The sequence below is a fragment of the Oncorhynchus mykiss genome, chromosome 29 (genome assembly GCF_057628025.1).
Source record: "Oncorhynchus mykiss isolate SJ-2025 chromosome 29, ASM5762802v1, whole genome shotgun sequence".
NCBI classification, from domain to species: domain Eukaryota; kingdom Metazoa; phylum Chordata; class Actinopteri; order Salmoniformes; family Salmonidae; genus Oncorhynchus; species Oncorhynchus mykiss.
In genome coordinates, this window is record NC_143050.1 from 7,510,127 (window position 1) to 7,537,997 (window position 27,871).

Sequence of the window (27,871 nt, forward strand, 5' to 3'; positions counted from 1 at the left end):
AAAAAAATTGAGAGAGACAGAGAGAGAGCACACCGCTGCTGTCTGTCTGAATCTTTCTCGAATCCTGGGAAAGTTCCAGGGGCAGGCTGGCTGGCGGAGGGATCTGGCACGCAGGCACTGCGGCTCCAGCCTGGCTGACGCCGGAGTTGTGGCGCTCCGCTCGGCTCGTGGAGGCTCAAGGGCTCCTAGCAAACACGCTCCCCACCTTGCTCTATCCGCGCCACGCTCAACTGGGCAGCCAGACATCACACGCAGGAACAGAGGGACAGGAATTGCCCTCGTCTTTCACAACAGTGAAGCGCTGTAGTGAATGGACATCACACAGCAGAGGTGAGAGATTAAAAATGTACCTTTTTTAAAGGATATTAATAACTTTGTGTGGGTCTTCTAGGGGGTTATTGTAGGCTATCACTTACATGTTGTTTAAGGGTACAGTGTAATGGAAAATGGTAAATGATACGGTCATTTTGGGTATTATCAACAGTAAAATACTCTCAAACGTTTTACTGCGGCATACTGTACATTATGGTGCATTGTGGGAAAATGTTGTGGGTGGGAATGGAATTGCTGTATTTTGAACAGTACTGTAATTCCACCCCGCAGAATACAGTACCATACTGTATTTTTGGAGTGACAAAAACCTTTTGACCACTAGTGGGTGCACGGTATTGTTGATTCTGGCTCATTAACATATCTAGAGGCGTGCTCTACATGTTGCACCCCTGAGTGAGAATGCTGTACCAATTTAACTCCTATATGCTTATAGAGCCCCTTCAATGTGTGTAGGAGACCAATTGTAGTCGCAGCAAGTCTTAAACCTTAAAAGGGTTGAGCATTTTTACCATGTAGTCACTGCCAGTTTGGAAGCATTTGTTAAAGGCCTTTAGAAGTGCCACTGATATAAAACACCAAAAATATGAATTAATATACGTTAATACGGCTCGCAACAATCATATGTCATTATTACAGTATAAGACGTGGGAAATAAAACCCCTCACCTCAATAAATTTCAAACATCCATTAATTCATTCAGATTACTGAAGAATGTTTTTACTGTATTTTACTGTGTGTACTTGCTTTGATACTGTATTAATCTGACAGAAGGTGTGCTGTAATATGAAATACAGCATTTTACTGTATTTGCCTGTAAGCTGCTGTCAAATTCACAGTAACCCTTTTACAGTGTAGGTATGTGAAATAATATCAGCATGAGGACTGTTGAACAGCATGACAAACATTTTCAAATGTCTGATTAGCTTTATTTTATCTCAAACTTTTTTTATTTCACCTTATATTTAATAATGATCTTAGGTTATTGTGTGTTCATAGGAAGTTAATGTGCCGTTTAAAAGCGTGGTTGGCTTTTTGGCTATAGTGGGAAACAACATTGTGAAATAGTAGGAAGAAATTGTCATGCATATGTAACCTACGACTTTGCGGAAAGCGGTTACCTTGTCGCTCTGTGATAGTGTGTAACTGTGCAGAGGGCTGGGGAGGGGACCTCGTCCTCAACATGTCATGTACAAAAGAAAAAAAAACGTTCTCGTAGTAAAGGGAAACTGGTGTGTTTACCTTCGGGGTTGTGTGCTGATGATAAAGCATTAGGTAATTAAGCCTATCTCAGCCCGTAGACTGAGTGACGCCAGCTTCAGAAAGGAGTCAACGCAGGCAGAGCGGAACAGACGCGCTGGTGCCGCGCTGCCGCATTCAAGTGCAGTGGGCGTTGAGCGCCTGTAGTGCGCACCACATTTAGCCAAAATACAAACCTACGCTGTTATTATAGGCTACTTTTCCAACTAACATATAAACTAAATATGTGGTGTCAGATGATTGAATTTCTTAATTGACCGTGACTGACTGAACTGAAGAACAGATAAGAGTTTCTGTCCTGTAGCCGATCGAACTGAGTGCTGCGCGTCGGCACAGCATAACTCACGTGTCTGCTGCTGAATTATAGTGATGCTTGCTCACGGCATGTTTGGCATTCCTATGTTCCCCAGGCTAGTACATTATTTATATGTGGTATGGATTTTAATCCAGATATATCATGATTATAACAATACATTCGTTTTGTTGTCATCTCAGTCCAAGAGAGGTTCATGGTTCATGAAGAGCAACAGATCATAAACAGTAGGCAGGGTTTTTCAGGAGAAAACGTAGGACTGAAAATCACAAGAATCACTCTTTTACAAGGCCACATAAACGACTCAACTACCGGACTACTCTGTGTAGGTTTCCTTAGACTGTTTTACAATGGAATAAATATCCCCTCTTTTTGTATGGGAGAAGGAGAGAGAGAGAGAAAGGATGCTGTCACATTAAAGTTGTTTATTTAAAGCAAATATTTGAGTTCTTCCATCTACCAGTACAGTAGCTTATGAATAGCACATTAGGTAATGTTGTAGTCAGCCTGACTACAAGACAGAGAGAGGGAGCTAGAGAGAGAGAGAGAGAGAGCAAGCTAGAGAGAGAGAGAGAGAGCAAGCTAGAGAGAGAGAGAGAGAGAGAGAGCTAGAGAGAGAGAGAGAAAGCAAGCTAGAGAGAGAGAGAGAGAGAGAGCAAGCTAGAGAGAGAGAAAGCTAGAGAGAGAGAGAGAGAGAGAGAGAGAGCAAGCTAGAGAGAGAGAGAGAGAGCAAGCTAGAGAGAGAGAGAGAGAGAGAGCTAGAGAGAGAGCAAGCTAGAGAGAGAGAGAGAGAGCAAGCTAGAGAGAGAGAGAGAGAGAAAGCTAGAGAGAGAGAGAGAGAAAGCATGCCTGTCTGGATCCGAATGTTTCCGTTTCCATGCCGTCTGTCTGTCTGTCCATCTGTGAGTGGTGTGACCTATGCTGTCTGTCCGTCCATCTGTGAGTGGTGTGACCTATGCTGGCCAGACTGTGGGGCTCCTCGCTATGAGACAGAGGGATGTACACTGAGTCCAAACTTTGTAGAAGCACCTTTGGCGGCGATTACAGCTGTGAGTCTTTTTTTTGGTTGAGTCTCTTGAGAGCTTTGCACATCTGGATTGTACAATATTTGCCCATTATTCTTTAAAGAATTCTTCAAGCTCTGTCAAGTTGGTTGTTGATCATTGCGAGACATCCATTTTTATGTCTTGCCATAGATTCTCAAGCTGATTTCACTCAAAACTGTAACTAGGCCACTCAGGAACATTCAATGTATTCTTGGTAAGCAACTCCAGGGAAGATTTGGCCTTGTGTTTTAAGTTATTGTCTTGCTGAAAGGTGAATTAGTCTCCCAGTGTCTGGTGGAAAGTAGACCAGGTTTTCCTCTGGGACTTTGACCTGTGCTTATAGCTGTATTCGGTTTCTATTTGTCCTTAAAAACTCCCCTTGTCCTTGCCGATGACAAGCAGACCCATAACATGATGCAGCCACCACCATGCTTGAAAATATGAAGAGTGGCACTCAGTGATGTGTTGTTTTGGATTTGCCCCAAATATAATGGTTAGTATTTTGGACAAAAAGTTTATTTCTTAGCCACATTTTTGCAGTATTACCTAAGTGACTTGTTGCAAACAGGATGCATGTTTATATATTTTATTGTATACAAGCTTCTTTTCACTCTGTAAATTAGATTAGTATTGTGGAGTAACTAGAATGTTGTTGATCCAACCTCAGTTTTCTCCTATCACAGCCATTAAACTCTGTAACTGTTTTAAAGTCACCATTGGCCTCGTCAAATCAAATCAAAGTTTATTTGTCACGTGCACAGAATACAACAAGTGTAGACCTTACAGTGACATGCTTACTTACAGGCTCCAACCAATAGTGCAAAAAGGTATTAGGTGAACAATAGGTAAGTAAAGAAATAAAACAACAGTAAAAAGACAGGCTATATGCAGTAGAGATGCTATAAAAGTAGCGAGGCTACATACAGACACTGGTTAGTCAGGTTGGTTGAGGTAGTATGTACATGTACATATGGTTAAAGTTACTATGCATATATGATGAACAGAGAGTAGCAGTAGCGTAAATGAGGGGTTGGCGGGTGGTGGGACACAATGTAGATAGAAATCCCTGAGCAGTTTCCTGCCTCTCCGGCAACTTCTAAAAACATGTTTTCACTTTGTCACTATGGGGTATTGTGATGTCATTATGGGGTATTTTGACGTCATTATGGGGTATTGTGGCGTCATTATGGGGTATTGTGACGTCATTATGGGGTATTGTGACGTCATTATGGGTCATTGTGTGTAGATGGGTGAGAGAGTAAAAAATCAATTGAATTCAGGCTAATGTGGAATTTGTCAAATGGGTATGAAGACTTTCTGAAGGTCATATACATCCCTATAGTCCCCATAGACTTGATTCAGTGTCCTAGTCCTAATTCTCTCCTAAGTCTTCTGTTGTATTTAACCTCTGGTTCATATGACTCACAGCCCTGCTGAACAGCTCTTTGTTTCTGTTAAATCAGCGCCTAATTTCATCTCTCTCTTCTCTGGTCAGATGACTGAAAGCTGACCTGCACGAGGAATAACATTCATGACCGGAGGCTACCATTCTGACCAGACCGTATTTCTGCTGAGAGAGAGAGGGAGAAAGAGAAAAATAAGATATTTGGGATTATTCCAACATTCCCACCTCCGTTCCAGACCTTCCTCCCTACTCCTGGTCTCTTCAGGAAGCACCAACGGAACTAATGAACCCCAGTTTCTGTTTACATAGACTCCTCACACTCCTCTTCGAGCTCCATCCCTGATCCCTCGTTCTTGCTCTCCTTTAGCCATCTGGGAAACAATCCATCCATCACGCTCCTCTTCTATCTCTCTGTCCCACCCCTCTCTCTCACCTCCTCTCATCACATTCCCTCCCTCTTTCACCCGAAGTGGTGGTTCTCCTCCCTCCCTCCATCCATCTCTATCTCTACATAGCACCATCCCTCCCTCCATCCATCTCTACATAGCATCATCCATCCCTCTATCCATCTCTACATAGCACCCTCCCTCCCTCTATCCATCTCTACATAGCACCATCCCTCCCTCCATCCATCTCTACATAGCATCATCCATCCCTCTATCCATCTCTACATAGCACCCTCCCTCCCTCTATCCATCTCTACATAGCACCATCCCTCCCTCCATCCATCTCTACATAGCACCATCCCTCCCTCCATCCATCTCTACATAGCACCCTCCCTCCCTCTATCCATCTCTACATAGCACCATCCCTCCCTCCATCCATCTCTACATAGCACCCTCCCTCCCTCTATCCATCTCTACATAGCACCATCCCTCCCTCCATCCATCTCTACATAGCACCATCCCTCCCTCCATCCATCTCTACATAGCACCATCCCTCCCTCCATCCATCTCTACATAGCACCATCCCTCCCTCCATCCATCTCTACATAGCACCCTCCCTCCCTCTATCCATCTCTACATAGCACCATCCCTCCCTCCATCCATCTCTACATAGCACCATCCCTCCCTCCATCCATCTCTACATAGCACCATCCCTCCCTCCATCCATCTCTACATAGCACCATCCCTCCCTCCATCCATCTCTACATAGCACCATCCCTCCCTCCATCCATCTCTACATAGCACCCTCCCTCCCTCTATCCATCTCTACATAGCACCATCCCTCCCTCCATCCATCTCTACATAGCACCCTCCCTCCCTCTATCCATCTCTACATAGCACCATCCCTCCCTCCATCCATCTCTACATAGCACCCTCCCTCCCTCTATCCATCTCTACATAGCACCATCCCTCCCTCCATCCATCTCTACATAGCATCATCCATCTCTACATAGCACCCTCCCTCCCTCATCATGCATTCCTCCACCTCCATCACGTCCCTCTTCTCCTTCACCAGCCCTGCAGTGAAGAGGCTTCTGGGATGGAAACAAGGGGATGAAGAGGAGAAGTGGGCAGAGAAGGCTGTGGACTCTCTGGTCAAGAAACTAAAGAAGAAGAAGGGAGCGATGGAGGAGCTGGAGAAGGCCCTCAGCTGTCCCGGACAGCCCAGTGAGTAACCCCGTCTGATCAAATCACACTTTATTTGTCACATGCGTTGGTGTAGACTAACAGTGAAATGCTTACTTACTCAGGGCCTTTCCCAACAATGCAGAGAGAAAGAAAATAGAGACACAATAGAAAAGAAATAACAGGGAAAAAATAAATTCACAATGAGTAACGATAACTTGGCTGTATACACGGGGTACCAGTACTGAGTCAATGATAACTAGGTTATATACAGGAAGTAGCAGGTAATAACTTGGCTGTATACACGGGGTACCAGTACTGAGTCAATGATAACTAGGTTATATACAGGAAGTACCAGGTAATAACTTGGCTATATACACGGAGTACCAGTACTGAGTCAATGATAAGTAGGTTATATACAGGAAGTACCAGGTAATAACTTGGCTACATACCCAGGGTACCAGTACCTAGTCGATGTGCAGGGGTATGAGGTAAGTGAGGTAGATATGAACATAATATTTATGTTATAGGAATAAAGTTAGCGATAGTAAACAGTAGCAGTAGCGTATGTGATCAGTCAAAAAGGTTAGTGGGTAGTTAGTTATTGGTTAACTATTTAACTAAATATACTGAACAAAAATATAAACGCAACATGTAAAGTGTTGGTCCCATGTTTCATGAGCTGAAATAAAAGATCCCAGAAATGTTCCATATGTGAAAAAAGTTTATTTCTCTCAAATGCTGTAAACACAAATTTGTTTACATCCATGTTAGTGAGCATTTCTCCACTGCCAAGATAATCCATCCACCTGACAGGTGTGGCATATGAAGAATCTGATTAAACAGCATGACCATTACAGAGGTGCACCTTGTGCTGGGGACAATAAAAGGCCACTCTAAAATGTGAAGTTTTGTCACACAACACAATGCCACAGATGTCTCAAGTTTTGAGGAAGCGTGCAATTGGCATGCTGACTACAGGAATGTCCACCAGAGCTGGAGAAAAATCCACCAGGGGAAAATTAATGTTCATTTCTCTACCAAACAATACAGTAAGCCACCTCCAACGTCGTTTTAGAGAATATGGCAGCACTTCCAACAGGCCTCACAACCTCAGACCACATGTAACCACGCCAGCCCAGAACCTCAACATCCGGCTTCTTCACCTGTTAGATTGTCTGAAACCAGCCACCTGGGCAGCTGATGAAACAGGAGTATTTCTGTCTGTAATAAAGCCCTTTTGTGGGGAAAAACTCATTCTGATTGGTTGGGCCTGGCACCCTAGTGGGTGGGCCTATGCCCTACCAGGCCCACCTATGACTGAGTGAAATCCAAGATTAGGGCCTAATGCATTTATTTCAATTGACTGATTTCCTTATTTCCTTACTGAAGCTTTGTAAAATCGTTGAAAAACTTGCATGTTGCATTTATATTTTTGTTCAGTATATTTAGAAGGCTTATGGCTTGGGGGGGTAGAAGCTGTTCAGGGTCTTGATAGTTCCAGACTTGGTGCGTTGGTACCGCTTTCCGTGCTGTAGCAGAGAGAAAGGTCTATGAATGGGGTGGCTGGAGTCTTTGACCATTCTTAGGGCCTTCCTCTGACACCGCCTGGTATAGAGGTCCTGGATGGCAGGGAGCTCAGCCTCAGTGATGTACTGGGACGTACGCACTACCTTCTGTTGCACCTTGCGGTCGGATGCCAAGCAGTTGCCATACCAACCAGTGATGCAGCCAGTCAAGATGCTCTCGATGGTGCCGCTGTAAAACATTTTGAGGATCTGAGGGGCCCCATGCCAAATCTTTTCAGCTTCCTGAGGGGGGAGAGGCTTTGTCGTGCCCTCTTCACTGCTGTGTTGGTGTGTTCGGACCATGTTAGATCCTTAGTAATGTGGACACAGAGAAACTTCAAGCTCTCGACTCGCTCCACTACAGCCCTGTCGATGTAAATGGGGGTCTGCTCGACCCCTTGTTTCCTGTAGTCCACGATCAGCTCCTTGGTCTTGCTGACGTTGAGGGAGAGGTTGTTATCCGGGCACCACACTACTAGGTCTCTGACCTCCTCCCTATAGGTTGTCTCATCACCGTCGGTGATCAGGCCTACCACTGTTATGTCGTCAACAGACTTAATGATGGTGTTGGAGTTGTGCTTGGCCACGCAGTCGTGGGTAAACAGTGAGTACAGGAGGGGACTGAGCACTCACCCCTGAGAGGCCTCTGTGTTAAGGGTCAGTGTGGCGGATGTGTTGTTACCTACCTTTACTACCTGGGGGCTTCCCGACAGGATATCCATGATCCAGTTGCAGAGGGAGGTGTTCAGTCCCAGGGTCCTTAGCTTGGTGATGAGCTTGGAGGGCACTGTGGTGTTGTATGCTGAGCTGTAGTCAGTCAATGAATAGCATTCTCAGGTAGGTGTTCCTTTTGTCCAAGTGGGAAAGGGCAGTGTGGAGGGCGATTGAGATTGGATCAGTTGGGGCGGAATGTGAGTTGGAGTGAGTCCAGTGCGTCTGGGATTGTGGTGTTGATGTGAACCAGGATCAGCTTTTCAAAGCATTTCATGGCCACAGATGTGAGCACTACGGGGCGTTAGTCATTTAGACAGGTTACCTTGGTGTTCTTGGGCAGAGGGGCTATGGTGGTTTGCTTGCAACATGTTGGTATTACAGACTGGGGTCAGGGAGAGGTTGAAAATGTCAGTGAAGACACTTGCCAGCTGGTCAGCGCATGCTCTGAGTACTCATCCTGGTAATCTGTCTGGTCCTGCGGTCTTGTGAACGTTGACCTGTTTAAAGGTCTTACTCACATCGGCCACGGAGAGTGTGACCACACAGTCGTCCTAAACAGCTGGTGCCTTCAAGCATGGTTCAGTGTTGCTTGCCTCTAACTGAGCATAGAATACATTTAGCTCGTCTGGTAGGCTTGTGTCACTGGGCAGCTCGCGTCTGGGTTTCCCTTTGTAACCCGTAACAGTTTTCGAGCCCTGCCACATCCAACAGGTGTCAGAGCCGGTGTAGTAGGATTCAATCTTAGTCCTGTATTGATGTTTTGTATGTCTTATAAACATCCGGGTTCGTGTCCCACTCTTTGAAAGCGACAGGTCTAGCCTTTACCTCAGTACGAATGTTGCCTGTAATCCATGGCTTCTGGTTGGGATATGTACGTACGGTCACTGTGGGGATGACTCCGTCGATACACTTATTACTGAAGCCAGTAATTGATGTGCCTGTTTGAGTTTTTGCTTGTCTGTATGAATCAGGAGGATAGAGTTATGGTCAGTTATGCCAAATGGAGGGCGAGTGAGAGCTTTGTATGCATCTCTGTTTTTGGAGCAAAGGTTTTTTTCGCCTCCAGTTGCACAGGTGACATGCTGGTAGAAATGAGGTAAGACGGATTTCAGTTTTCCTGCATTGAAATCACCGGCCACTAGGAGAACGGCCTCTGGATGGGCATTTTCTTGTTTGTTTATGGTCCTATACAGCTCGTTGAGTGCCGTCTTAGTGCCAGAATCGGTTTTGGTGGTAAATCAACAGCTACGAAAAATATAGATGAGAACTCTCTTGGTAAATAGCATAGTCTACAGCTTATCAATGAGGTATTCTGTCTGAGGTGAGCAGAGATCCTTCATGTTAGAGATGTTAGACCTCCACCCTTGTAATAATGCCGTTCTGTCCTACCGATGCACAGGAAAAAAAAACAGCTAGATGTATATTATCCAAGTCCTTGTTTAGCCACGACTCCCAGGAAGCGTAGGATGTTACAATTCTTCAGGTCCAGTTCATAGGATGGTCTCGAACGGATCAGTTCGACGCGTCGTCGTAGTTTCATCAGGGCGGCCGCACGTCGGCCTCTATGTCGCCCATCTCTTTTCGCTTCCGGGTCTCGGGGATTTTAGGGCCTGGATTAGGATGAGCAGGAAGTCCTGCGTTGTCGACCTGTTGAAAGTAGAAATGTTCAACCAAACCGAGATTAGTGATCTCTGTTCTGATGTCCAGAAGATCTTTTCATCACAGGAAACGATGACGGGAACATTATGTAAGAAAAAAAAAAAAACGACTTAAAAGTTATGAGGAGCTCAAAAAATATCAGAACTGGTCAGGAGCACGTAAAACAGCCGCTAAACAATTCAGCGCCATTACACACGTGAGTGTATGTGTGTGTGTGTGTGTGTGTGTGTGTGTGTGTGTGTGTGTGTGTGTGTGTGTGTTTCTGTGTGTGTGTGTGTTTCTGTGTGTGTGTGTGTGTGTGTGTGTGTGTGTGTGTGTGTTTCTGTGTGTGTGTGTGTGTGTGTGTGTGTGTGACTAGATAAAGAGTGTTTATCCAGAGATTATGTCACAACTAGGACCAGGAAACACGCCACTCCCCAGTGTCCATAACAGACAGGAAGTACACATCCATGGGATCCAACCTGTTCCTAAACTGTTCCCTTCACCTTTTTTGTAGCTTATTCTGAAACACCTCTGATCCAATCTCTCTCTCTACCTCCTCCAACAGGTAAGTGTGTGACCATCCCTCGGTCTCTGGACGGTCGTCTCCAGGTGTCTCACAGGAAGGGTCTCCCCCACGTTATCTACTGCAGAGTGTGGAGGTGGCCCGACCTACAGTCTCATCACGAACTCAAGGCCTTGGAGTGCTGCGAATTCGCCTTCGGATCCAAACAGAAAGACATCTGTATCAACCCCTACCACTACAGACGGGTAGAGACACCAGGTATGAAGATATATTAACCTCTACAGACACCAGGTATGAAGCTATATTAACCTCTACAGACGGGTAGAGACACCAGGTATGAAGCTATATTAACCCCTACAGACACCAGGTATGAAGCTATATTAACCCCTACAGACACCAGGTATGAAGCTATATTAACCCCTACAGACGGGTAGAGACACCAGGTATGAAGCTATATTAACCCCTACAGACGGGTAGAGACACCAGGTATGAAGCTATATTAACCCCTACAGACGGGTAGAGACACCAGGTATGAAGCTATATTAACCCCTACAGACGGGTAGAGACACCAGGTATGAAGCTATATTAACCCCTACAGACGGGTAGAGACACCAGGTATGAAGCTATATTAACCCCTACAGACACCAGGTATGAAGCTATATTAATCCCTACAGACGGGTAGAGACACCAGGTATGAAGCTATATTAACCCCTACAGACGGGTAGAGACACCAGGTATGAAGCTATATTAACCCCTACAGACGGGTAGAGACACCAGGTATGAAGCTATATTAACCCCTACAGACACCAGGTATGAAGCTATGTTAACCCCTACAGACACCAGGTATGAAGCTATATTAACCCCTACAGACGGGTAGAGACACCAGGTATGAAGCTATATTAACCCCTACAGACACCAGGTATGAAGCTATATTAACCCCTACAGACACCAGGTATGAAGCTATATTAATCCCTACAGACACCAGGTATGAGGCTATATTAACCCCTACAGACGGGTAGAGACACCAGGTATGAAGCTATATTAACCCCTACAGACACCAGGTATGAAGCTATGTTAACCCCTACAGACACCAGGTATGAAGCTATATTAACCCCTACAGACGGGTAGAGACACCAGGTATGAAGCTATATTAACCCCTACAGACACCAGGTATGAAGCTATATTAATCCCTACAGACACCAGGTATGAGGCTATATTAACCCCTACAGACGGGTAGAGACACCAGGTATGAAGCTATATTAACCTCTACAGACACCAGGTATGAAGCTATATTAACCCCTACAGACACCAGGTATGAAGCTATATTAATCCCTACAGACACCAGGTATGAAGCTATATTAACCCCTACAGACACCAGGTATGAAGCTATATTAACCCCTACAGACACCAGGTATGAAGCTATATTAACCCCTACAGACACCAGGTATGAAGCTATATTAATCCCTACAGACACCAGGTATGAGGCTATATTAACCCCTACAGACGGGTAGAGACACCAGGTATGAAGCTATATTAACCTCTACAGACACCAGGTATGAAGCTATATTAACCCCTACAGACACCAGGTATGAAGCTATATTAATCCCTACAGACACCAGGTATGAAGCTATATTAACCCCTACAGACACCAGGTATGAGGCTATATTAACCCTTACAGACACCAGGTATGAAGCTATATTAACCCCTACAGACACCAGGTATGAAGCTATATTAATCCCTACAGACACCAGGTATGAAGCTATGTTAACCCCTACAGACACCAGGTATGAAGATATATTAACCTCTACAGACACCAGGTATGAATCTATATTAACCACTACAGACACCAGGTATGAGGCTATATTAACCCTTACAGACACCAGGTATGAAGCTATATTAACCACTACAGACACCAGGTATGAAGCTATATTAACCCCTACAGACACTAGGTATGAAGCTATATTAACCTCTACAGACACCAGGTATGAGGCTATATTAACCTCTACAGACACCAGGTATGAAGCTATATTAACCACTACAGACGGGTAGAGACACCAGGTATGAAGCTATATTAACCACTACAGACACCAGATATGAAGCTATATTAACCCCTACAGACACCAGGTATGAAGCTATATTAACCCCTACAGACACCAGGTATGAAGCTATATTAACCCCTACAGACACCAGGTATGAAGCTATGTTAACCCCTACAGACACCCGGTATGAAGCTATGTTAACCCCTACAGACACCAGGTATGAAGCTATATTAACCACTACAGACACCAGGTATGAAGCTATATTAACCCCTACAGACACCAGGTATGAAGCTATATTAACCCCTACCACTACAGACGGGTAGAGACACCAGGTAAGAAGCTATGTTAACCCCTACAGACTCCAGGTATGAAGCTATATTAACCACTACAGACACCAGGTATGAAGCTATATTAACCCCTACAGACACCAGGTATGAAGCTATATTAACCCCTACAGACACCAGGTATGAAGCTATATTAACCCCTACCACTACAGACGGGTAGAGACACCAGGTATGAAGCTATGTTAACCCCTACAGACTCCAGGTATGAAGCTATATTAACCACTACAGACACCAGGTATGAAGCTATATTAACCCCTACAGACACCAGGTATGAAGCTATATTAACCCCTACAGACACCAGGTATGAAGCTATATTAACCCCTACAGACACCAGGTATGAAGCTATATTAACCCCTACAGACACCAGGTATGAAGCTATATTAACCACTACAGACACCAGGTATGAAGCTATATTAACCCCTACAGACACCAGGTATGAAGCTATATTAACCCCTACAGACACCAGGTATGAAGCTATGTTAACCCCTACAGACACAAGGTATGAAGCTATATTAACCCCTACAGACACCAGGTATGAAGCTATATTAACCCCTACAGACACCAGGTATGAAGCTATATTAACCCCTACAGACACCAGGTATGAAGCTATATTAACCCCTACAGACACCAGGTATGAAGCTATATTAACCCCTACAGACACCAGGTATGAAGCTATGTTAACCCCTACAGACACCAGGTATGAAGCTATATTAACCCCTACAGACACCAGGTATGAAGCTATATTAACCACTACAGACACCAGGTATGAAGCTATATTAACCCCTACAGATAGGTACAGACACCAGGTATGAAGCTATATTAACCCCTACAGACGGGTAGAGACACCAGGTATGAAGCTATATTAACCCCTACAGACACCAGGTATGAAGCTATATTAACCACTACAGACACCAGGTATGAAGCTATATTAACCCCTACAGACACCAGGTATGAAGCTATATTAACCCCTACAGACACCAGGTATGAAGCTATATTAACCCCTACAGACACCAGGTATGAAGCTATATTAACCCCTACAGACACCAGGTATGAAGCTATATTAACCACTACAGACACCAGGTATGAAGCTATATTAACCCCTACAGACACCAGGTATGAAGCTATATTAACCCCTACAGACACCAGGTATGAAGCTATATTAACCACTACAGACACCAGGTATGAGGCTATATTAACCCCTACAGACACCAGGTATGAGGCTATATTAACCTCTACAGACACCAGGTATGAAGCTATATTAACCCCTACAGACACCAGGTATGAGGCTATATTAACCCCTACAGACGGGTAGAGACACCAGGTATGAAGCTATATTAACCCCTACAGACACCAGGTATGAAGCTATATTAACCCCTACAGACACCAGGTATGAAGCTATATTAACCCCTACAGACACCAGGTATGAAGCTATATTAACCCCTACAGACACCAGGTATGAAGCTATATTAACCCCTACAGACACCAGGTATGAAGCTATATTAACCACTACAGACACCAGGTATGAGGCTATATTAACCCCTACAGACGGGTAGAGACACCAGGTATGAAGCTATATTAACCCCTACAGACACCAGGTATGAAGCTATATTAACCACTACAGACAGGTAGAGACACCAGGTGTATTACAATACGGGATGATATCATACTAGACTCTTCTAACCTTTTACTGATTGCATACCTTTTTTTACTATGTACAGTATGTAAATCAGAGATGGAAATCAGAGATGGGACTCAGTGGACAGTCCTGTGTTATCTAACCCAGTCTTGAGTCATGATTGGCACCCTATTCAATAAATAGTGCACTACTGTTGACCAAGGCCCTCATAGGGAATAGGGTGCCATTTCAGACACATCTCGGGTGGTCTGTCTGTCTCTCTATTGTTCCTGTGTTTTAATTATCTGAGATAAAGGTCAGTAGAGGGATGTGGGACGAAACCTGATCTCAGCCGTACTGTGTTCTGTTCAGAGACAAACTGGATTTACAGTTATTTGATATGAGAAGAACTGTACTGACTGATCAATCTCTCTGTCTCTGTCTCTCTCTTTCTCCGTCTCTCTCTCTCCCTCTCTCTCCCCTCTCTCTGTCTCTGTCTCTCTCTTTCTCTGTCTCTCTCTGTCTTTGTCTCTCTCTCCCTCTCTCTGTTTCTCTCCTCTCTCTCTCTGTTTGTCTCTCTCCTCTCCCCTCTCTGTTTCTCTCCTCTCTCTCTCTCTTTGTCTCCCTCTCTCTCCCCTCTCTCTGTTTCTCTCCTCTCTCCTCCTCTCTTTGTCTCTCTCCTCTCCCTCTCTCTCCCCTCTCTCTGTTTCTCTCCTCTCTCTCCTCTCTCTGTTTCTCTCCTCTCTCTCTCTGTCTCTCTCCTCTCGCTCCTCTCTCTCTCTCTGTCTCTCTCCTCTCCCTCCTCTCTCTCTTGCTCTCTCTGTCTCTGTCTGTCTGTTTGTCTCTCCCTCGCTCTCCCCCATTCTCTGCCTGTCTGTCCATTTCACTGTCGATCTCTCTCTCTTTTTCTCTCTCTCCACCTTTCTCTGTCTCTCCCTTTCTTTGTCTCTCCCTTTCTCTGTCTTGTCTGTCTCTCTGTCTGTCCCCTCCCCCTGTCAGTGCTTCCCCCAGTGTTGGTCCCCCGTCACAGTGAGTTTAACCCACAGCACAGTCTACTGGCTAAATTCCGGAACGCCTCGCTCCACAACGAGCCCCTGATGCCCCAGAACGCTACATACCCGGACTCCTTCCCTCCTCTCCCCTGCGCCTCCTTTTCCTCCCCCTCCTCATCCTCTCTCAACCAGTCCCCCACCTCCGCCAGCTACCCCAACTCTCCCAGCAGCTCAGCCGAACCTACCAGCCCCTACCACATCACAGGTACACCTAATAAATGCATACGTATACTTAAAACTACAAAACTACTACTACTACAGTCCCATACCACATTATAGGTAGAAATGCGATGACTGTATTGCTTTAGGCTGCTATTATCTCTATTGAGCTTATTACTGCAATGTAGCCCAAATGCCAGCAGGTGGCGATATTGAGTTATTTCCATCTTACCATGCAAATGGCCGGCAATGCACTCTTATCTCCCTTGTACCGGTTCATACCTGAAACATTCTCAATTCAGGCTGCAAAGGCGTCGATTTCACCCTAAACTAGATTTAATTGGTGACAAGGCTGGGGGAAAAAACGCTGAAAAATATGCGTTCTTTCTCTTATGAAACACAATTTTTCACCACCTTGTCTAGGAAATGGCTAATGGCTAATGTCTAGGAAATGCTAGTCCTAGTTTGTTGTTTACCCCTGTCTGAACGCAGGGTGCAACATCAGGAAGTAGCGTTAACCACTAACATGGTGATGCGAAACAGTGTTTCATGAAGAAAGTACGCATATTTTCCCTGTTCCCCCCCCCCCACCTTCATCCCATTAAATTTAGTTCAGGGGGAAATCAACGCCTTTGCAGCCTGAATGGAGAATGCTGTAGTTAAGTACCGGTACAAGGGTATTGCCGACTGGACGGTAAGATGGAGCCATCGATACCAGAACAATATTTAGGCTAACTTCAATGGCACTAGTACTACTACTAATATTGTAATACAGTACTACTACTAATATTGTAATACAGTACTACTACTGATAGTGTAATACAGTACTACTACTAATATTGTAATACAGTACTACTACTAATATTGTAATACAGTACTACTACTGGTAGTGTAATACAGTACTACTACTGGTAGTGTAATACAGTACTACTACTGGTAGTGTAATACAGTACTACTACTAATATTGTAATACAGTACTACTACTGGTAGTGTAATACAGTACTACTACTGGTAGTGTAATACAGTACTACTACTAATATTGTAATACAGTACTACTACTGGTAGTGTAATACAGTACTACTACTGGTAGTGTAATACAGTACTACTACTAATATTGTAATACAGTACTACTACTGGTAGTGTAATACAGTACTACTACTAATATTGTAATACAGTACTACTACTGGTAGTGTAATACAGTACTACTACTAATATTGTAATACAGTACTACTACTGGTAGTGTAATACAGTACTACTACTAATATTGTAATACAGTACTACTACTGATAGTGTAATACAGTACTACTACTAATATTGTAATACAGTACTACTACTAATATTGTAATACAGTACTACTACTGGTAGTGTAATACAGTACTACTACTGGTAGTGTAATACAGTACTACTACTGGTAGTGTAATACAGTACTACTACTAATATTGTAATACAGTACTACTACTGGTAGTGTAATACAGTACTACTACTGGTAGTGTAATACAGTACTACTACTAATATTGTAATACAGTACTACTACTGGTAGTGTAATACAGTACTACTACTGGTAGTGTAATACAGTACTACTACTAATATTGTAATACAGTACTACTACTGGTAGTGTAATACAGTACTACTACTAATATTGTAATACAGTACTACTACTGGTAGTGTAATACAGTACTACTACTAATATTGTAATACAGTACTACTACTGGTAGTGTAATACAGTACTACTACTAATATTGTAATACAGTACTACTACTGGTAGTGTAATACAGTACTACTACTAATATTGTAATACAGTACTACTACTGGTAGTTTAATACAGTACTACTAATAATATTGTAATACAGTACTACTACTACTGGTTGTGTAATACAGTACAACTACTAATATTGTAATACAGTACTACTACTGGTAGTGTAATACAGTACTACTACTGGTAGTGTAATACAGTACTACTACTGGTAGTGTAATACAGTACTACTACTGGTAGTGTACTACAGTACTACTACTGGTAGTGTAATACAGTACTACTACTAATATTGTAATACAGTACTACTAATAATATTGTAATACAGTACTACTACTAATATTGTAATATAGTACTACTACTGGTAGTGTAATACAGTACTACTACTAATATTGTAATACAGTACTACTACTGGTAGTGTAATACAGTACTAGTACTGGTACTGTAATACAGTACTACTACTAATATTGTAATACAGTACTACTACTGGTACTGTAATACAGTACCATTGCAGTAATCATCTTAATAAAGATCAAATAGTAATTTGTCCTATTAGTATAATCCTTTTGTTGCTATGTATATATTTTTTTACTTTTGATGTGTTGTAATTTCTCTTCCTCCCCCCTCTGCTCCCTCCTCCCCCTTCTGTTCCCCTCCGCCCCCCCTCTGTTCCCCTCTGCCCCCCCTCTGTTCCCCTCCGCCCCTCTCTATTCCCCTCCACCCCTCTACTCCCCCTCTGTTCCCCTCCACCCCTCTACTCCCCCTCCATGTTCCCCTCCACCCCTCTATTCCCCCTCCATGTTCCCCTCCACCCCTCTACTCCCCCCTCTGTTCCCCTCCACCCCACTACTCCCCCCTCTGTTCCCCTCCACCCCACTACTCCCCCCTCTGTTCCCCTCCACCCATCTACTCCCTCCATGTACCCCTCCACCCCCTCTGTTCCGCTCCACCCCTCTGCTCCCTCCTCCCCCTCTGTTCTTCTCCGCCCCCCTCTGTACCCCTCCACCCCTCTACTCCCCCCTCTGTTCCCCTCCACCCCACTACTCCCCCCTCTGTTCCCCTCCACCCCACTACTCCCCCCTCTGTTCCCCTCCACCCATCTACTCCCTCCATGTACCCCTCCACCCCCGCTGTTCCGCTCCACCCCTCTGCTCCCTCCTCCCCCTCTGTTCTTCTCCGCCCCCCTCTGTACCCCTCCACCCCTCTACTCCCCCCTCTGTTCCCCTCCACCCCTCTACTCCCCCTCCATGTCTCTACTCCCCCCTCTGTTCCCCTCCCCCCCATGTTCCCTTCCTCCCAGCAGAGACCCCACCTCCCCCTTATAGCATGATGGAGACAATTCCAACTGAGGATGTCAAGCCTGGAGACTCCACACACAAGCTCACCTTCTCAGCTCCGCACATAGGTAAAAAAAATAATATATATATATATCCTTAAACTAATCCTAGCACTTGTCTTTTCCTACTACTACTGGCTCTGCTGATATCGTCTTTATTGAAGAAACATGTACTTACTATGACTGTGAAATGTGGTTGTCCCACCGAGTGCATTCGGAAAGTATTCAGACCCCTTGACTTTTTACACATTTTGTTACATTACAGCCTTATTCTAAAATTGATTAAATTGTTTTTTTCCCCCCTAATAATTATAGACACAATACCCCATAATGACATCACAATACCCCATAATGACATCACAATACCCCATAATGACATCACAATACCCCATAATGACAAAGCATAAACAGGTTTTTAGACAATTTTGCAAATGTATTCAAAATAAAAAAACTGAAATATGACATTTACATAACTATTCTTACCGTTTCCTCTGTACTTTGTTGAAGCACATTTGGCAGTGATTACAGCCTTGAGTCTTCTTGGGTATGTCGCTACAAGCTTGGCACACCTGTATTTGGAGAGTTTCTCCCATTCTTCTCTGCAGATCCTCTCAAGCTCTGTCAGGTTGGATGGGGAGCGTCGCTGCACAGCTATTTTCAGTCCGGGCTCTGGCTGGGCCACTCAAAGACATTCAGTGACTTGTCCCAAAGCCACTCCTGCGTTGTCTTGGCTTTGTGCTTACGGTCGTTGTCAATTTGGAAAGTGAACCTTCGCCCCAGTCTGAGGTCCTGTGTGCTCAGGAGCAGGTTTTCATTAAGGATCTCTCTGTACTTTGCTCCGTTCATCTTTCCCTCGACCCTGACTAATCTCCTAGTCCCTGCTGCTGAAAAACATTCCCAATGGGGAATGCTGCCACCACCATGCTTCCCCGTAGGGATGGTGCCAGGTTTCCTCCAGACATGATGCTGCCACCACCATGCTTCACTGTAGGGATGGTGCCAGGTTTCCTCCATGACATGATGCTGCCACCAACATGCTTCACCGTAGGGATGGTGCCAGGTTTCCTCCAGACATGATGCTGCCACCACCATGCTTCACCGTAGGGATGGTGCCAGGTTTCCTCCAGACATGATGCTGCCACCACCATGCTTCACCTTAGGGATGGTGCCATGTTTCCTCCAGACATGATGCTGCCACCACCATGCTTCACCGTAGGGATGGTGCCAGGTTTCCTCCAGAAGTGACGTATGGTATTCAGGCCAAAGAGTGGAGTCTTGGTTTCATCATACCAGAGAATCTTGTTTCCTTGAGTCCTTGTTTTGGTACCCTTCCCCAGATCTGTGCCTCGACACAATCCTGTCTCTGAGCTCTACGGACAATTCCTTCAACCTCAAGGCTTGGTTTTTGCTCTGACATGCACTGTCAACTGTGGGACCTTATATAGACAGGTGTGTGCTTTTCCAAATCATGTCCAGTCAATTAAATATACCACAGGTGGACTCCAATCAAATTGTAGAAACATCTCAAGGATGATCAATGGAAACAGGATGCACCTGAGCTCAATTTCGAGTCATAGCAAAGGGTCTGAATACCTGTTTCAGTCAGCATGCTTCAGTCAGCATGCCTCAGTCAGCATGCTTCAGTCAGCATGCCTCAGTCAGCATGCTTCAGTCAGCATGCCTCAGTCAGCATGCCTCAGTCAGCATGCCTCAGTCAGCATGCCTCAGTCAGCATGCCTCAGTCAGCATGCCTCAGTCAGCATGCTTCAGTCAGCATGCCTCAGTCAGCATGCTTCAGTCAGCATGCCTCAGTCAGCATGCCTCAGTCAGCATGCCTCAGTCAGCATGCCTCAGTCAGCATGCTTCAGTTCGGCTGCCGAACCGAACAAGTGTACTCGCATACTCCCTTAAAAAACGAGAAAAAACGCGCGGCAATAGTACTGTTTGTCCATCTTGAGACGCCGTAGCCAGTATACACTTCCTAGTCATACTTAATCAAAGATAACTCAAGAAATATGTCGTTAATGTTGATGTTTTTTTTTTTTGCCGTGGAGATCTTAGTCACACAATTGTACATCTAACTAAGAGATTTGGTGCATAATTTTTCAACTGTTTGGTCCTGGAAGCATGTGGACGCCTTAACCCTTTCCTCTCTGTATAGATCTGCGGCCTGTGTGTTATGAGGAGCCAGAGTACTGGTGTTCAGTGGCGTACTACGAGCTGAATAATCGTGTTGGAGAGACGTTCCACGCCTCGTCCCGTAGCGTCCTGGTGGACGGCTTCACCGACCCCTCCAACAACAAGAACCGCTTCTGTCTCGGCCTGTTGTCTAACGTCAACCGCAACTCAACCATCGAACACACACGCAGGCACATAGGAAAAGGTGAGAAGGCACACGCAAAGGCGGAAAGCACACACACACACACACACATACAGAGGCACACAGGCAAAGGAACATAGTGAAAATGACCCATTTTAAATAAAGTGTTCATTCATTATGAGTGTTTGTTTCACAATGTAAACAACTAGTCATCTGCCACTGTGCCTCCCCAATGGTACTCAATTCCTTATATAGTGTATTCCTTTTGACCCAGAGACCTCTGGGAGCCATAGGAAGTGATAGGGAGCCAGTTGAAGCCATAGGAAGTGATAGGGAGCCATTTGAAGCCATATGAAGTCATAGGGAGCCATAGGAAGCGATATGGAGCCAGTTGAAGCTATAGGGAGCGATATGGAGCCAGTTGAAGCTATAGGGAGCGATATGGAGCCATTTGAAGCCATAGGAAGTGATAGGGAGCCAGTTGAAGCTATAGGGAGCGATATGGAGCCATTTGAAGATATAGGGAGCGATAGGGAGCCATAGGAAGCTATAGGAAGTCATAGGGAGCCATAGGAAGCGATATGGAGCCATTTGAAGCCATAGGAAGCGATATGGAGCCAATTGAAGCCATAGGAAGCGATATGGAGCCATTTGAAGCTATAGGGAGCGATAGGGAGCCATAGGAAGCTATAGGAAGTCATAGGGAGCCATAGGAAGCGATATGGAGCCATTTGAAGCCATAGGAAGCGATATGGAGCCAATTGAAGCCATAGGAAGCGATATGGAGCCATTTGAAGCTATAGGAAGTCATAGGGAGCCATAGGAAGCCATTTGCAATGCAGACATTGTAACATGTCTTCTTCTTTTATTAAAGAGAGTTCAGTAACAGAGGAAAAGTCCTGCTGGTCTCTCACTTAGACTGGCGACAAACCATGTACCTTGGCTGTTGTAGGTCTCTCTCTGTGTGTGTGTGTGCGTGTGTGTGTGTGTGAAGTGTGTGCGTGTGTGTGTGCGTGTGTGTATGTGTGTGTTAGTGAAAGAGGCCCATATGACCTGGGACAGCCTGGCCTTTTGGCTTTTCTCATGGTGTCAGATCGTAGGTGCCGTGCCAACATTGGATAAAGATAAAACGTTGCCATGGGCTGCTGTCAAAAACATGTGTGGTGTGGTGTTGGGAACTGGGAGAGGTCGGAGGGGTGGGAGAGGAGGGAGAGGAGCCAAGTTTGGGCCTCCTCCCACATCCCTCAGTCCCCCTATTACACACACACACACACACACACACACACACACGCACACGCACACGCACACGCACACGGGATCAGACACAAGTGAAGTGAATCTATCCAGACACGATAGATTAGCTTTGGAGACATTACACTAAGAAACTCTGCTAGGAACCAGGGAGTGAACCATAAATATAGTCCGTTTTCAAAGACGCAAACTGTTATTGTAGGCTACTGCTAGAAAATAATGATATTATTGGAGTGATTTTATTTTCTACTTATTCGTGTCTCTCCGTACGGCCACTTCTCTGCCAAGACGATAGCAGATAGCAATGAGCTCAAGGAGTTTAACCCTTCTGGCTCTCTCCTCCCCCCTCCAGGTGTCCATCTCTACTACGTGGGTGGTGAGGTGTATGCCGAGTGTCTCAGTGACAGCAGTATCTTCGTCCAGACTCCTAACTCTCCTCTCTCTCTCTCTCTCTCTCCCCCTCTCTCTCCCTCCCTCCCCCTCCAGGTGTCCATCTCTACTACGTGGGTGGTGAGGTGTATGCCGAGTGTCTGAGTGACAGCAGTATCTTCGTCCAGACTCCTAACTCTCTCTCTCTCTCTCTCTCTCTCTCTCTCTCTCTCTCTCTCCCCCTCTCTCTCCCTCCCTCCCCCTCCAGGTGTCCATCTCTACTACGTGGGTGGTGAGGTGTATGCCGAGTGTCTGAGTGACAGCAGTATCTTCGTCCAGACTCCTAACTCTCTCTCTCTCTCTCTCTCTCTCTCTATCTCTATCTCTCCCCCTCTCTCTCTCCTCCCCCCTCCAGGTGTCCATCTCTACTACGTGGGTGGTGAGGTGTACGCCGAGTGTCTGAGTGACAGCAGTATCTTCGTCCAGAGTCGTAACTGTAACTATCAGCATGGTTTCCATGCCACCACCGTGTGTAAGATCCCCAGCGGCTGTAGTCTGAAGATCTTCAACAACCAGCTGTTCGCCGAGCTGCTCTCTCAGTCCGTCAACCACGGCTTCGAGGTGGTCTACGAACTCACCAAGATGTGTACTATACGCATGAGCTTTGTCAAGGTAACTGGGGTTAGAGGTCAGATGGTGAAGGGTCAGGTATTAGAGGGTGGGGTTAGAGGTCAGGGGTGAAGGGTCAGGTGTTAAGAGGGTGGGGTTATGAGAGAGTCTGCATGGGCAGTGAATGTAGCACTGAAACTCACATTTAAACAGATGTCTGTGAGCGAAGAGACGAGAACTGAGATGTCTACGTTGTTTCCACGGTAACTCAACACCATGTTATTCTGATACTTGGCTCTGTAGAAACGACATTGTTTAGGAGCTTCAAGGAAGAATGATGTAATAGTTAACAGCCTACAAACTTCAGATGGCATTCAATATCTTTTTTTTATGTTTGCCAAATATTTCTAAATGGTTTTATGATTTGTACAAATTTGAAAGAAGTCATTATGTTGAAAGCGTTGTTTCCACGGTAACTCAACACCATGTTGTTCTGATATTTGGCTCCCGCCTGGAGTGAGAGTGTTCCAAGACCACTACACACACACATATTGGTCACGGTCGTATCTTGTTACACACACGTACACCAACACACACATATTGGTCACGGTTGTATCTGGTTACACACACACACACCCGTACCTGCACGTATATACGCAAATGTGTACACAAGATTCTCAAGTTGCCACACATACACACATCAAAGTCATAATCACTACGCACCAAACAGAAGAAAACGGACAGGGGGGGGAGACTACAGGGGGAACACAGGGAGGAACTACAGGGAGGAACTACAGGGAGGGACTACAGGGAGGAACTACAGGGGGGGGACTACAGGGGGGGGGGGGGGCTACAGGGAGGAACTACAGGGAGGGACTACAGGGAGGAACTACAGGGAGGAACACAGGGAGGAACTACAGGGAGGAACTACAGGGAGGGACTACAGGGAGGGACTACAGGGGGGACTACAGGGAGGGACTACAGGAGGGGACTACAGGGAGGGACTACAGGGAGGAACTACAGGGGGGGACTACAGGGAGGAACTACAGGGAGGAACACAGGGAGGAACTACAGGGAGGAACTACAGGGAGGAACTACAGGGGGGAACTACAGGGAGGGACTACAGGGAGGAACTACAGGGAGGGACTACAGGGGGAACTACAGGGAGGAACTACAGGGAGGGACTACAGGAAGGAACTACAGGGAGGGACTACAGGGGGGAACTACAGGGAGGAACTACAGGGAGGGACTACAGGGAGGGACTACAGGGGGGACTACAGGGAGGGACTGCAGGAGGGGACTACATGGGGGGACTACAGGGGGGGACTACATGGGGGAACTACAGGGGGGAACTACAGGGAGGGACTACAGGAGGAACTACAGGGGGGGACTACAGGGGGAACTACAAGGGGAACTACAGGGGGGAACTACAGGGGGGAACTACAAGGGAGACTACAGGGGGGACTACAGGGGTGGACTACAGGGGGGAACTACAGGGGGGACTACAGGGAGGAACTACAGGGAGGGACTACAGGAAGGAACTACAGGGAGGGACTACAGGGAGGGACTACAGGGAGGGACTACAGGGGGGGACTACAGGGAGGGACTACATGGGGGGACTACAGGGGGGAACTACAGGGGGGGACTACAGGGAGGGACTACAGGGGGGAACTACAAGGGGAACTACAGGGAGGGACTACAGGGGGAACTACAGGGAGGGACTACAGGGAGGGACTACAGGGGGGACTACAGGGAGAACTACAGGGGGGGACTACAGGGGGGAACTACAGGGGGGGACTACAGGGGGAACTACAGGGAGGGACTACAGGGGGAACTACAAGAGGGGAACTACAGGGGTAACTACAGGGGTGGACTACAGGGGGGAACTACAGGGAGGGACTACAGGGGGGACTACAGGGGGGGACTACAGGGGGGAACTACAGGCAGGGACTACAGGGGGGAACTACAGGGAGGGACTACAGGGGGAACTACAGGGGGAACTACAGGGAGGGACTACAGGGGGAACTACAGGGGGGACTACAGGCAGGGACTACAGGGGGGAACTACAGGGAGGGACTACAGGGGGAACTACAGGGGGAACTACAGGGAGGGACTACAGGGAGGAACTACAAGTGGAACTACAGGGAGGAACTACAGGGAGGGACTACAGGGAGGAACTACAAGTGGAACTACAGGGAGGAACTACCTGAACTTGTTCAATAAGAAACTTTTTTCGTTTTCTGTTGCCAAACCCTTGTGCGATGTTTTGCTACAGTGTGCACTAATCTATACGACCCATCTGGGCCACATTCAATTGCCAAACGTTATCGAATGTTGCACATAGAAATTCCATGAATAGAGCAGATGTGATACTTGGTCTGAGAGGCATGTTTGTTCTACATAACATATTTCTATCCGAACGTTCCAAAACGTCCGGGTTGAACACGTCTCTGAAAACGTTGTGTTTACTTCCTCTTCTTCTATGCAGGGCTGGGGTGCAGAGTACCACCGTCAGGATGTCACCAGCACCCCCTGCTGGATAGAGGTGCACCTGCACGGCCCTCTGCAGTGGCTGGACAAAGTCCTCACACAGATGGGCTCTCCTCATAACCCCATCTCCTCCGTGTCCTAACACATACACACACACACAGATGGGCTCTCCTCATAACTCCATCTCCTCCGTGTCCTAACACATACACACACACACAGATGGGCTCTCCTCATAACCCCATCTCCTCCGTGTCCTAACACATACACACACACACACAGATGGGCTCTCCTCATAACCCCATCTCCTCCGTGTCCTAACACATACATACACACACACACACACACACACACACACACAGATGGGCTCTCCTCATAACCCCATCTCCTCCGTGTCCTAACACATACATACATACACACACACACACACACAGATGGGCTTTCCTCATAACCCCATCTCCTCCGTGTCCTAACACATACATACACACACACAGATGGGCTCTCCTCATAACCCCATCTCCTCCGTGTCCTAACACATACATACACACACACACAGATGTGGTCTGTCCTAAAACACACACACACACACACACACACATATCCTCTGTATCCTGACACACACACATCTTAATGGATCTATGCTTATCTCGACTGACGCTATTGAAATAGCAGCTTTTTCTTCCCGACAGGAATCAACCGCCATTTAACATTACGAATGTTATTGAAGTTGATGTCAATCAATCAATCAATAAATCAATCAATCATACAGAAGTTACTGTAGCTTTCAGTTAGTCAATGTACAATGTGTCAGTGAGACAGATGCATATTGTATTGTTTTAGCTACTCTGCTGTCTAGTTTTACTGTAAGGGACAGTCGCTATCCAGCGACAACGGACATCGCAATATCCGTTTGATTGTGTTTTTATTTGTTTAGGTGATGTCAGAGGTGTGTAACTGTGATGGGAGCTGTCGAAAAAAATCGATTTGTAACGAAATAACACGTCTTTAATAAAAATCCCACCGGCGTTAGAAGTTCAGAACGAGAAAAGTGTGTAGGCTGTAGTTGAAATAATAATAACACGCAAATGAAGCAATTATAAGGATTTTTACATCAGCCAATCGGGGCGTAGATTACAACACGCAATCCAGTGTTCCGACTTGAAACACAGCTACATGACGTCATTACTAACGCATCCAATGGCAATGTCCTGCTCAGGTACAACACCGGGAGCCCTTTGCTGCTTCGGCAGCTCCAACGCGGTACACCTCTCCCACAACGCCTAAACAAAGAACAATGGTGCTGCTAGGCAGTTGTGGGTTATCGCGGGTTAAGGCAGAACTGATTGAATCGTGCCCTTCAGTGTCATTAGACTATGGTTTCAACTATCATTCAATCACCTTTTTGTTCACTGTAATCTACAGATACTGTATTCAACCACACATAGCTCTTGTTTAAATAACCCTTTAACTCGCTCAAAGACAGTGTTGTTCGTCCCTATATAGTGCACTACTTTAGACCAGAACCCTATGGCACCCTATTCCCTATATAGTGCACTACTTTAGACCAGAACCCTATGGCACCCTATTCCCTATATAGTGCAGTACTTTAGACCAGAGGCCAATGGCACCCTATTCCCTATATAGTGCACTACTTTAGAACAGAGCCCTATGGCACCCTATTCCCTATATAGTGCAGTAGGGTACCATTTGAGATCAAAGGAAACAGTAGTTACTAATAGAGACGTATATATGTCAGTGTATAAAATGGTGTTTTACGTGTTGGAAACATTATAAACATGTATTTACTGTTGTTTCTGACTGCGATTCTGATTATTTCATTACATATTTTTTTTTAGAATTGAAAGGATTTTGTTTTGTAGTATATTTACAATACATGAAGTAGTTTTATGTGTAGTATATTTACGATACATGAAGTAGTTTTATGTGTAGTATATTCACGATACATGACGTAGTTTTATGTGTAGTATATTTACAATACATGAAGTAGTTTTATGTGTAGTATATTCACGATACATGACGTAGTTTTATGTGTAGTATATTCACGATACATGACGTAGTTTTATGTGTAGTATATTTACGATACATGAAGTAGTTTTATGTGTAGTATATTTACGATACATGACGTAGTTTTATGTGTAGTATATTTAC

General features: G+C 45.6%; 1 protein-coding gene across 6 annotated transcripts; it reads left to right on the plus strand.

Moving 5' to 3' along the window:
* On the plus strand, positions 1-27,513 carry smad9 (SMAD family member 9). 6 transcript variants are annotated; one of them, XM_090226438.1, is made up of 8 exons: positions 1-330; positions 4,445-5,967; positions 10,414-10,629; positions 15,369-15,626; positions 18,631-18,735; positions 20,828-21,049; positions 23,022-23,278; positions 25,704-27,513. In XM_090226438.1, exons 2-8 carry the CDS (start codon positions 5,772-5,774, stop codon positions 25,845-25,847), a joined length of 1,398 nt encoding a protein of 465 aa, XP_090082564.1. In that variant the 5' UTR covers positions 1-330; positions 4,445-5,771; the 3' UTR covers positions 25,848-27,513. The 6 variants fall into 6 exon arrangements, with proteins under 6 accessions (XP_090082564.1, XP_090082565.1, XP_090082566.1 ...); XM_090226439.1 differs by having other exon boundaries at positions 18,634-18,735; XM_090226440.1 differs by lacking the exons at positions 23,022-23,278; positions 25,704-27,513 and adding an exon at positions 22,724-22,971.
* The last annotated feature ends 358 nt before the right edge of the window (positions 27,514-27,871 follow it).